The sequence below is a fragment of the Zalophus californianus genome, chromosome 3 (genome assembly GCF_009762305.2).
Source record: "Zalophus californianus isolate mZalCal1 chromosome 3, mZalCal1.pri.v2, whole genome shotgun sequence".
Taxonomy (NCBI): domain Eukaryota; kingdom Metazoa; phylum Chordata; class Mammalia; order Carnivora; family Otariidae; genus Zalophus; species Zalophus californianus.
In genome coordinates, this window is record NC_045597.1 from 11,166,670 (window position 1) to 11,178,724 (window position 12,055).

Below are 12,055 nucleotides of genomic sequence, written 5' to 3' on the forward strand. Positions count from 1 at the left end.
GGAGAGGGAGGGGAGAGAGGAGAGGGTATGTAAGCACACCCTCCCTGTTACTGACTGAATGTTTGTGTCCTCACTCTAAAAACCATGTTGAAGTCTAATGCACATTGTGATGGTGTTTGGAGGAGGGGGCTTTGGAAGGTATTAGGCCATGAGACTAGAGCACTCATGAACAGGATTATGCCCTTGTAAAAGGAGGCCGGAGAGCTAGCTTGCCCTCTTTCCACCATGTAAGGATGTAAGAAGTAGGCTTTCAGCAATTTAGAAGAGAGCCCTCACTGGAACCCAGACAGGGAAGCACCCTGATTTTGGATTTTCAGCCTCCAGGGCTGTGACAAATGTTTGTTATTTAAGCCACCCAGTCCATGGTAACTTGCGAGTGTGGCTCAAACTGACTGAGACACTCATGTATATTTCTGTCTTGCTATCCTTAGACATTTAAAGAGATACTACTTTGAGGAATTGGTTGGAATATTTTATAATAAAAGGCTGCCAAATCACAATGAAGAAACCCATTTATAACCTACAAATAAGTGAATTCCAAATGAATTAAAGAGTTTGATGTTGCTGATTTTCTCAACAGTTCACATATAAGTGTTCAGGAATTTAAAGATTTATTTATTTGAGAGAGAGAGAGAAAGATACAGAGAGCATGAGCAGGGCAGGGGGGAGGGGAGAGAGAACCCTCAAGCAGACTTGCGCTGAGTGCAGAGTCTGACACGGGGGCTTGATTCCAGGACCCCAGAGTTCTTGATCCAAGCCGAAATCAAGACTTGGCCACCTAACCGACCGAGCCACCCAGGTGCCCCATAAGTGTTTAGGAATTTGATGAACACGTTCTCTGGGAAATGGTGAAAAGTACTTCTAAAGAAAGAAAATGAAGCAAACAACCAAAAAGAAGCCAAGAAAATTTGATGAATTTACTATATATCTGCAGTTAAAAAAAAAAAAAAAAAACTTTTATAAAATCCAGGGAATCAACATTTACTTTGGAACACCTTAAAATAGCTTTAATATATAAAAACAGATGATACTTCCCACATCCCCCTCAGTGTAGCTTAGCCTTGAGGACTGACATCTAAACAGGAGTCAAGGGCTTACTCTGAGCCACAGCAACCCTCCCCGCCCCCGCCAACTTCTTATAATAGACAAGGTAAGTGCATGCAAAACAGTCCTCTGCTACGGCAGAGATTTGGTCACCAGCCATTCTACCACCAGGAAAGTTGGCACAGCTCTCCCTAGAACTAATAATCATTACATGACAAATTAGGTGGCTTAACAGATAATAATCATGGATTTAGGAAATATAAGTGAAAAAGCTTAAGAAAGGCTGGAGAACTCCTTGCTGAGCTACCAGATCGAACAAAAGAAAGGAACAGGTGCAGAAACCACCGTGGGATCGGTGAAAGTACAGAAGTTTAGAGAAAGCACATGGTCTTCTCACTAGCACCTGAGAAGCCTGGGATGGCAGAGGGGGACATGAAAGGGCATCACTCAGAAAAGTCACTCCTGACCTGTGAACAGCATTTGGATCTAAGGAAAACAGGCATCTTGAGCAAAACTAAGTGAAAGATTACTGAACAGGATGAAATTGTTTCCTTGACTATTTTTTCTTCTCATCATTACCTGTTAGTGCAACGAATTATTAAACTAAACCACAATGCTGACAAAATCACTTTAGCTTCAAATAACATGAAGTGATTGTTTAACACCACTTTCAAGGATTCATTTCTGTCAATAGTAGTGTTTTGGAATAATTAGCATGTAGTTACATAAAAATTTAATTGTTTTTGCCAAATTTATTTACGGTCATCCTAAGAAAAATTGCTATTGTTTCTGACATTGTTTTGTTTTGTTTTCTAAAATGCACTGCTATCTTCTTACTATCCAAATACCAAGGGTACATATCGTCAGTGTCTTTTTCCAAGTCATAAATGATGAAAGAGTAAAATCCATAGACATACTGGGAAAATAAGATCAGCAGGAAGGAAGGGCTGCGGGCTACTGGATTTGGAAGCATAAACATTACATGAGCACACCCATGACTGAGCAATGTGCAGCCACACCTGGAGGCTGACTCTTAGACTCCATTCCCAAGCCAATAATGAAAACACACTTCCTAAGCCAAAATGTAAAGATTCGATCACCTAACATCAGCTTTGATGTCAGAGACCTTTTCAGCAAGCTAGCAAAAATAACTTAGATTCACTTTACCTAAGTAGGATTATACTGTCAAACAAATCAATATATTTTGCTAGATGTTACAGATCTCTGTTGTCATGGAGAGTACCTATTTCACAATAAGCTGGTTTACTAAATAAGTTTCATAGAAAATAAACTCATGAAAAACAAATCATCGTTATATAGGTAAGACATGCACAATTATCTACATAACTGAACTTCTGGCCCATATATATCAATATAATTTTTTCCAACTTTTAAAGGGTAATGGGAGCCTGGGTGGCACAGTTAGTTAAGCAGAGGACCCTTGGTTTCGGTTCAGGTTGTGATTTCAGGGTCGTGAGATCAAGGCCTGAGTCAAGTCCCGTGACGGACTCTGCACTCAGCAGGGAGTCTGCTTGAGATTCTCTCTCATTCTCCCTCTCCCTCTGCCCTCCTGCTCATGCATGCTCTCTAAAATAAATAAACCTTTTTTAAAAATTAAAAAAAAAAAGTGTAATGAATTCAACAGTAATATACAGAGGAGGAGGATTCTCGGATGATGGTAGACTAGGAAATACCAGGAATGTCTCCCCACCTAGATGACAATTATACTGGCAGGATTTCTCTGATAACTAGTTTAGAACTCCAGTCCAGTCAAAGGCTTAAAAATTGCAGGGGAAAAGGTGGATGGTAAACTGCAATCAATTTTGGTCAATTTCAGCTCTTAGTCCAGTGGCAGCTACTCATCCCCGCATCCCCAGCCAGCGGCAGGAAGCTGTGCGTGTGTTCCTGAAGCAGCTTACACACAGCCTGTGGAAGCCAGAGTGGGCAAAAAAAGGACCCTGTCCTCCAAATACTGGGGATCTGTGCTATGATACCCAATTCCTGTTCTAATCACAGAGGTACAGAAAAAAAGGTGGGTAGCCACTGCTACTGTACCTCCTCCCACTGTTGTGAGCCCCACTCCCTCGGGCTGAAGTGACTTCCAGGGGATTTAAAGGGTCAGTTCCCCCATTTTCCTTCATTTTTTGCTTTTTTCCCCTTTCAGAAGCCAGATATTAAAGACTAAGACATTCAAAACAAAAATGGCTGCATTTATGAGGAAAATTGGAGAGTGAACACACATGCACAGGGAAATGCTCAGAAAATACCTGAGAAGACCTTACATTTATATCTCAGGCTGATCCTTGGCAAGAGACAGCCCCCAACAAATACGCAGAAATAACAACAACAACAACAACAAGAGTAAACCCTAGGGAAGGAGGAGAATCTGATTTCCAGAGTCACCACACTATTAGATTCAAATGTCCAGCGTTCAACAACAACAACAAAAAATCACAAATCATATATAGAAACAGGAACAGAAAAGTATGGCCTTCTCAAGGAAAAAAGATTAGCAAAATATGACCATGAAAGAGACTTACTGGTAGATATAGTAGACAAAAACATTAAAACAACTCTCTCTTAAAGATGCTCAAAAAACTCGGGGCGCCTGGGTGGTTCAGTCCATTAAGTGTCTGCCTTCGGCTCAGGTCATGATCCCAGGGTCCTGGGATCGAGCCCCAGGTCAGGCTCCTCGCTTAGTAGGGAGCCTGCTTCTCCCTCTCCCCCTGCCTGCTATTCCCCCTCCTCGTGCACTCTATCTCTCACTCTCGCTCTCTCTCTCTCTGTGTCAAATAAATAAATAAAATCTCAAAAAAAATGCTCAAAAAAACTAAAGAAAGATATGGAGAAAGTCAAGAAAACAATATGTAAACAAAATGAAAATAAGAGATTAAAAACCTAGAAGGAAATTAAAAAATTCTAGAGCTAAACAGTACAATAATTGAAATGAAAAACTCACTAGAAGGCTTCAAAGACAGATTTGAGCAGGCAGAAGAATCAGCCAACTTGAAGACAAGACAAGAAAAATTCTCGAGTATAAAGAATAAAGTTTGAAGAAAGATGAACAGAGCCTAAGGATCCTGTGGGATACGAGAAAGCCAACCAATGTACGCATCATGGGAATCCCAGAAAGAGAGAGAGAGAGAGAGAGAGAGAGAGAGAGAGAGAGAGAAGGGGGGTAGAGAAAATATTTGAATAATGGCTGAAAACTTCCCAAATTTGATGACAGGTATGAATATAAACATTCAAGAAGCTTGGGGCACTTGGGTGGTGCAGTTGGTTAACCGGCCAACTCCTGGTTTTGGCTCAGGTCATGATCTCAGGTTCTTGAGATCAAGCCCTGTGTCAGGCTCTATGCTCAGCATGCAGTCTGCTTCAGATTCTCTCTTCCTCTGCCACTTCCATTCATGCTCTCCCTCCTCTCTTTCATATATAAATAAATATATGTTAAAAAAAAAAAAAAAAACCTCAAGAATGGCTGCACCAGCTTGCATTCCCACCAACAGTGGCTCGATGGACTCCAAGTCAGATGAACTCCAAGACCCACACCAAGACACATTACTTTCAAAAGCCAAAGATAAAGAGAAAATCTTGAAAGTATCAAGAGAGAAGCAAATCATCACATACAAGGGATTCTCAATAGATTGTCAGATTTTCATCAGAAACTATGGAGGCCAGAGGCAGTAGGCTGATATACTCAAAGTGTTAAAAGGAAAAAAAGAAACCAAAATAAACAGTCAACCAAGAATCCTAACAACAAAACTAGATTAAGACATTAAAACTGGAAATTAAGACATTCCCAGATAAACGAAAGCTGAGGCAGTCTGTGACCACCAGACCTGCCCTACAATAAATGGTACAGGCAGCAGTCTTGCAAGGTTGAAATGAAAGGGCACTAGACAGTCCCAGGAAGCCACATGAATAAATGAGTACCTCAGTAAAGGTAAACACATGAACTATTATAAAGGCTACTATTTTTTTAACTTTGGTTTCAAAGGCACATTTTGTTTTCTACATAATTTAAGAAACTAATTCATTTGAGATAATTATTGGTTTATGGTTTGGGGCACAGAATGTATAAAGCTGTAATTCTGTGACATCACCACTTGCACCTAGGGAACCACTGATGTTCTTCCTGTCTCTATACTTTTGCCTTTACCAGAAATTTCAAATAAAATTACAGATTATATAGTCTTCTTGAACTGGTTTCTCTCTCTCAGCATGACTTACTTTTCAGATTTTTGCATGGTGATGCAGGTATCAGTACTTCTTTCTATTTTACTGCTAAATAGTATTCCATTATACAGATATATCACAATTACTTATCCACTTACCACTTAATGTACATTCTAGTTGCTGTGTGTTAGTGTAGCACTGTGATTTTAATTTGTATTTCCCCCGACAGTGCTGAAAAACTTTTTCATGAATTTGTCACATTCATATAACTTCTTTAATAAAGGTCTTCTATTTTTTTATTAGGGTGTCTGGCTTATGTTTGAGTTTTAAAAATTATTTATACATTACAGACTCAAGCCCCTTATATATATATTTATACATGTCTATATATCTCTGAATACATTCTGTCATTTGCTATACTGTTTTATAATTCTCTCAGGGGTATCTTTTGAAGAGCAAAAGTTTGCCATGTTTTAAATTGTGTAATGAAAATTTAAAATATGCTTCTAAAGACTAGGGAATAAAAGATATTTGCAACATAATACTACAATTAAAAAAATAGAATTCAAACTATATTCTCAGTATGACTCTATGTAAGGTTTATATATGCTACATGTATGTATCTCTATAAATATACACACACATATACACTTAGAAGGGAATATATCAAAATGTGAAAAAGTGCTTACTGAAGAGTTTGTGGGATTACAGGTAACTTTTATTCTTTTCCTTTTTAAACCTTTTTCAGATTCTTCCCAGTGGCAAGTCAGCACTCTCTGAAAATGACCTGAATACATTTCTTAAAGATCAAACCAGTTCATCATCAGCTACACTCAGGACTTCAGAAATGATCAAGGTCCAAATAACATCTGAAGGTAATCAAGATATGAATACTTTATTTATCAAAAGAATAAAAAATACAAGGTATGATTCTGGTTTTAAAACAAAAGCTAGACACATGTACCTCCTAAACATCCCTGTCCCAACAGAGTTTGACGGAAGGTTCTTTCTACTACTCAATTCAGTAGCCACTAACCACCATAAGGCAATGGCTGGTGACTATACAGTGGCACTGAACATGCCTGAGAAACTGAAATTTTAATTAAAGTAAGCACACATGGCCAGTGGCTACTACACTGGTCAGCACAACTTTAGGGGGAAAAAAACCAACCAGATTCATGTCTTTATTGCCCATTCTCCTCCTCCTTCCAGTCATTCAGTAATTTACTGATATTCTATAATCTGTCATCTCTCCCTAGACATCTATCAAATCATAACTTAAAAAAAGATCATATTATTATTCCACTAATGGGTATTTACCCAAGGGAAATGAAAACACTAATTCAAAAAGATGTATGAACCCCTTATACTTATGGCAGCACTATTTACAATGACCATTTCCTTCATTTATATACATAGAGAGATGGGCAGGGGAAGGGAGAGAGGGAGACAGTGAACATTACTCGGCCATAAAAAAGAATGAGATCTTGCCATCTGCAATAACATGCATGGACCTAGAAGGGATTATGCTAAGTTAAATAAGTCAGACAAAGCAAGGCCAATACCAGTGATTTCACTTACATATGGAATCTAAAACTGAAAACAAACAGCAGAAACAGACCCATAAATATAGAGAACTGATGACTGCCAGAGGGAAGGGGTTGGAGGAGGGGGCAGGGGCAAAATGGGCGAAGGGGAGGAGGAGGTACAGGTTTCCAGTTATGGAATGAGTAAGTCCATATGACTGGTACAGCAGATGAATTATAGTCAGTGGTACTCTAACAGTGTTATATGATGACAGATGGTAACTATGTTTATGGTGAGCATCACACAAAGTAAAGATCTGTCTGTCAAATCACTACGTTATACACTGGAAACTGAGGTAACATTGTGTCAGCTATACTTCAATAAAACAAAAAGTGGAAAAAAAACCTCATACATTAAGCTTCCTATACATTCTCTTGAGAATAAGAACAAACGAAGAGTACCAATTACTCCAAGATTTTCTGAGTAAAACCAGTTAGCTAGCCATTAAGATATAGCCCAAACCCAATTTACTTTTCCTCTACCTAATTCTTCAAGGGTAATCTGAGTTTCTGATCTGTGTTCTTCAGAGCTGCTCAGTCACCTGCCATCTTTTTTTCTTTTTATCTTTGTTCTTCCTCTTGTGGAAAAGCAAAAAGAATGGAAAAGAAGTTGAAGTGACACAATTTTATCAACAACATCACTCTAGCAAGTAATAAATAGACCGTACTTGCTAAAGCAGGATTAAGCCAGCAAGGACACAGACATATATAATAAGTTAGCCTGTCATGTAGAGTATTAATGCCATGCTGACTTTGTTTCTGCTTGCTCTGGTATAAAGCATGTTTTTTTCTTTCATTTAGACATCACTAGGAAGCCAAAGAGGATACTTAGGGCTCACAAATAACTAACTTAACTGGTGTTAATTCCGTCTGGTATCCTATGAGTTTTATATATATATGTATATATTTATTCTAACTGCTCAGAGTCAATCCTAACTTTTTGTACTCTAACACTTTTTAAAACTTTGTTCAAGATTAACAAAGTTATAAAACAGAATAAATACAAATTGCTTAAACAGATATTCCATAAGGTTTCAGAATATCTTCTTACCTCTAATAATGTCCAAATTAAAGGGGCCAAGATCCTTTTTTTCTGAATTAAAAAAAATCATTTGAAAAAATAGAAACAATATCATTTTTAAACAGTGTGATTGTATTATGCTTCTCCAAACACAAGATTCAAAACTAAGATCAGTCACATCTTTTATTACCTATTTCCTATTCTGATTAGATTATCAGTGTTTTTCCTCTCATTTATGCTGTTTTAAATGATCTAACATACCTCGAATTTCCATGTTCTTGAAAATGTTGTGCTCTTAATTGGAATGCCACGAACAATGATGATGCTATTGCCAATAATTGGTTTCTCTCACTCTCTGTTAACTTGTGTCCTAAGGGAAATCAATCGATCAATCACATACATCATGTTAATAACCAGTACTTCTATCTTACAGAACTATTAGTCAGGCAAATCAATATTTTATCAAACATCTATTATGGAGCTAGTATCGTACTAGGCACTGGGCATGCAGTGCGGAGGAGAGGGAGCAAGACTGCTCAACTAAGACAAAAAAACCCAAGTGGGATCTATCAACTAGTTCTGGAAATTCAGTAATAGAATGGCCTGATTAAATGACACTCTTACAGGCTTTGAGAAGTTCCTGATTGTCCCCAACACTTTAGTGATGAAAACATCTCATATGATCCCATAATTACCCCATATGAGGATTACAAAACTCTCGGTCTCAGTCTTCTCAAAACAGTCTGTAAGCGCAATTCTCGGTGCCGCCGCCCTCTTTTCTCTTCAACGAGGTGGCAGAGCGGTTTGGTGGCGGCAGCCTTGCGGATTCGCGCCAGCAGATGCAGAGATGCAGATCTTTGTGAAGACCCTGACGGGCAAGAGCATCACCCTCAAGGTCGAGCCCGGTGACACCACTGAGAATGTCAAAGCCAAAATCCAAGACCAGGAGGGCAACCCGCCTGACCAGTAGTGTCTGATTTTTGCGGGCAAACGGCTGGAAGACGGCCGTACTCTGTCAGACTATAATGTCCGAAAGAGTCCACCCTGCACTTGTGCTTCGCCTCCGGGGTGGCATCATCGAGCCTTCCCTCCGCCAGCTGGCCCAGAAATACAACTGCCACAAGATGATCTGCTGCCAAGTGTTATGCTCGGCTGCACCTCCGCACTGTCAACTGCCGCGAGAAGTGCGGCCACACCAACAACCCGCACCCCAAAAAAAAGGCCCCTCCAGTGGCTCTTCCTTTGCCCGCAGGGCGGCCTCCTCCTCGAGCCCCAAGGCCCAATAAAGTTTTCCTTTCATTGACTGGAGTAAAAAAAAAAAAAAAAACAAAAGGCAATTCTCAAAGTGTAGCCTGGGGACTACTGGAAGTCCCCAAGAGCCTTTGGGGGCCTGTAAGGTCAAAACTACTTTCATAATCGAGCCCAAGTCAAGCATGGAGCCTGCTTAGGATTCTCCCTCTGCCCCTGCCCCTCCAACCCTCCCACGCTTGCATGCACATGCTCTCTAAAACAAACAAACAAACAAAAAAAAGTGATGATCTACTCCACCCTCCATGCAGTATGTCTCTTCTACAGTACTGTTTGACAGATAACCATCTGTCAAACTATCAAACTAGGATCTATCAAACTCCAACACTTACAAACTGAAAACTCTGATTTCAAAGATTTCTAAATCATTTGACTGTAACTTCTCATACTGAGTCAGACTGTTTGTTACTTCCACCCAACTTTTCCAATCTGAAGTAACACCAAATAATTCTATTCTTCTAATTCTATTCTTTCTCACACTTGCACATTACCAATCTTGAAGGATAGAGACTGCAATCAGACACCCTGCCCACCATAACTAATCTTACGATAATGGGTTCTAGCATAAGGCTACTCCCGATCTCAAATCAGAGGGGCCTTGATTCCTGTTGTCCTCTTACGGCCTCATGCCGGTGACACGTCCACCCTGGCTCTGACTCTGGACTCCTTCTGAATGTTATTGTTCTTCATTACTATGCCCTCTGGTTTTTGCCCTGCTGAAATCTCTGGCCCAGCTGGTCCTGATGTCTGGTAATACATGTTCCAAATGTTGTTCTCACTAGAATAGATTCAAATCCAGCCTACCCCTTTGGACCCGAAAGCTGGTCCAAGGCAGAAAGGGGCTCTGACTGAATCTTGGGTTTGAGATGAAGATCAGAGTGTTAATATATGGTGTGCTCTACCAACTACAAAAGTGCCCCTTCTGTGCTAGACACAGTCAACAAATAAATACAAATCAGTGCCTAGGGCTCAACTGGGCCAAACTGATGACAGCTGCCTTATTCCTTATTAATAAACCTCCAATTCTCCAGGCTAACCACCTATAGTCCCTTCAAAGTTCTTCACACAAGATGTATTTCTCATACCATCTCTAATAAGAGATATGATTTTCATCATCATAATCACTTTCTTTTGCACACACAAAAAAATGGAAGGATAGGTTTTTTTTTTTTTAGTTCTTTTCTAACAACGGTAACATTTACAAATTATGAAATGACAGACATTAAAATGTAAAGGGCTTTGTCTAATATCAGAACCATGTGGGGGTAGTCTGTGACTAGGGGTTATATAATCATACTATGGCTCAATACAAGATATTATTAGACTATGCTTATAGCATATAACAGTATATATTTAAAAACTTATTTTAGTTTTTAAAAAATATATCTGCTATGGTTTTAGGTTCCAAGGTATAATATACAGTAATTTTTTTTAAATTACAAAAAGCCCAAATGTGAAATTTCAACAATTTGCAATTGACATATGAAATCTAAAAGAAAAAAAAAAAATCCACATTTTAGCCATTTCATTTAATGGACACTGACCACACAGTATTAATTTTAAAAAGAAAACTATTTTTTTTTTTCACAACAGCTTTCAATTTCAAGTTTATGGGCCAATTAAAATTTTTTAAAAATGCTAAATTAGCGCTTAGCATTTTGCCAAAGAGACACAACATTTTACATAACACTATCATATCATTAGTTTTCATTAGAAATCTTTTTGAGGGACGCTTGGGTGGCTCAGTCGGTTAAGCACTGCACTCCTGATTTCGGCTCAGGTCGTGATCTCAGAGTCCTGAGATCAAGCTCCATGCTGGGCAGAGACTGCTTACGATTCTCTCCCTCTCCCTCTCACCCTCCTGCTGCCCCCTCCCTGCCCTCCTACCCCCATTCACATGCATATGCCCTCTCTCAAAAAAAAAAAAAAATTTTTTTTTGGTATTCTTTTGAAAGATCACTTCAGGGGCGCCTGGGTGACTCAGCTGGATACACATCTGCCTTCAGCTCAGGTCATGACCTCAGAGTCCTGGAATCGAGCCCTGTGTTGGCCTACCTGCTCAGCAGGGAGTCTGCTTCTCCTCCTTCCGCCCACCCCCACGCTCATTCTTGCCATCTAATAAATAAAATCTTTAAAAAAGATCACTTCAATCCCTAGGTAGTGACTAGACTCCTCAATTTTATTCTAATTGTTTTTGTGTTTTGTGTTTTATAATTATTCTTTATCTGGGGTTCGTTTTTGTATTTGGCATAAATTAAGGGGCTAAGATTTCATAAAAAGTAAGAGGCAAAATTCCCACATATACTAATTTCTGTTTATGAGCTCCCTACTCCATTACATTGACATATTTATTCATTTTTTGTTTTCTGTTTTCAAGTGCTTCCATTCTCATACTTTATATCATATTGTTTAGATAGAGAGGCTCAGCAATACGTTTTAATACACAAAAGGCCAATTTTTATCATTTTTCATAATTTTCTTGGCTATTCTCAGAAATTTATGAACACATATAAACTTTTTAATCACTTAAGGTAGTAGACCTTGTGAATCTAACTGACGGGACATAAAATCTGTGTATCAATTTGGGAAAGATTGGCACTCCTACCCTTTTGAGTCCCCAAACAATAACTGCTGTGTGTCTCCATCTCTTCACATTTTACTTCTTTATCCTCGACAAGATTTTACAGTTTACAGAATCATATAGGTTCTATATCTTCCCTATTAAATTTCTCCCCACCATTTTACAAGATATTACAGTTAATATGAACAGGGTTGGCTTTTTTCCATTTTCATTTCAAGCTGGCTCTTACTAACAAAAAAAGAGACACTAACTTTGCATGCTTATCTTGTTGAATTCAGCCACCTTGCCAAATGTGCTTTTATTAAGCCTAGAAATTTTTAGTAGTATCTTCTGGGTTTT

General features: G+C 38.9%; 1 protein-coding gene across 5 annotated transcripts in view; it reads right to left on the bottom strand.

The window, feature by feature from the left end:
* Window positions 1-12,055, bottom strand: part of PCCA (propionyl-CoA carboxylase subunit alpha) — a 394,205-nt gene that overhangs the window by 163,847 nt on the left and 218,303 nt on the right. For all 5 annotated transcript variants that reach the window (XM_027588123.2, XM_035726502.1, XM_035726503.1 and 2 more), the window contains one exon: window positions 8,089-8,197. In XM_027588123.2, coding sequence (XP_027443924.1) covers window positions 8,089-8,197 — 109 coding nt within the window. The remainder of the gene's footprint in view (window positions 1-8,088; window positions 8,198-12,055) is intronic.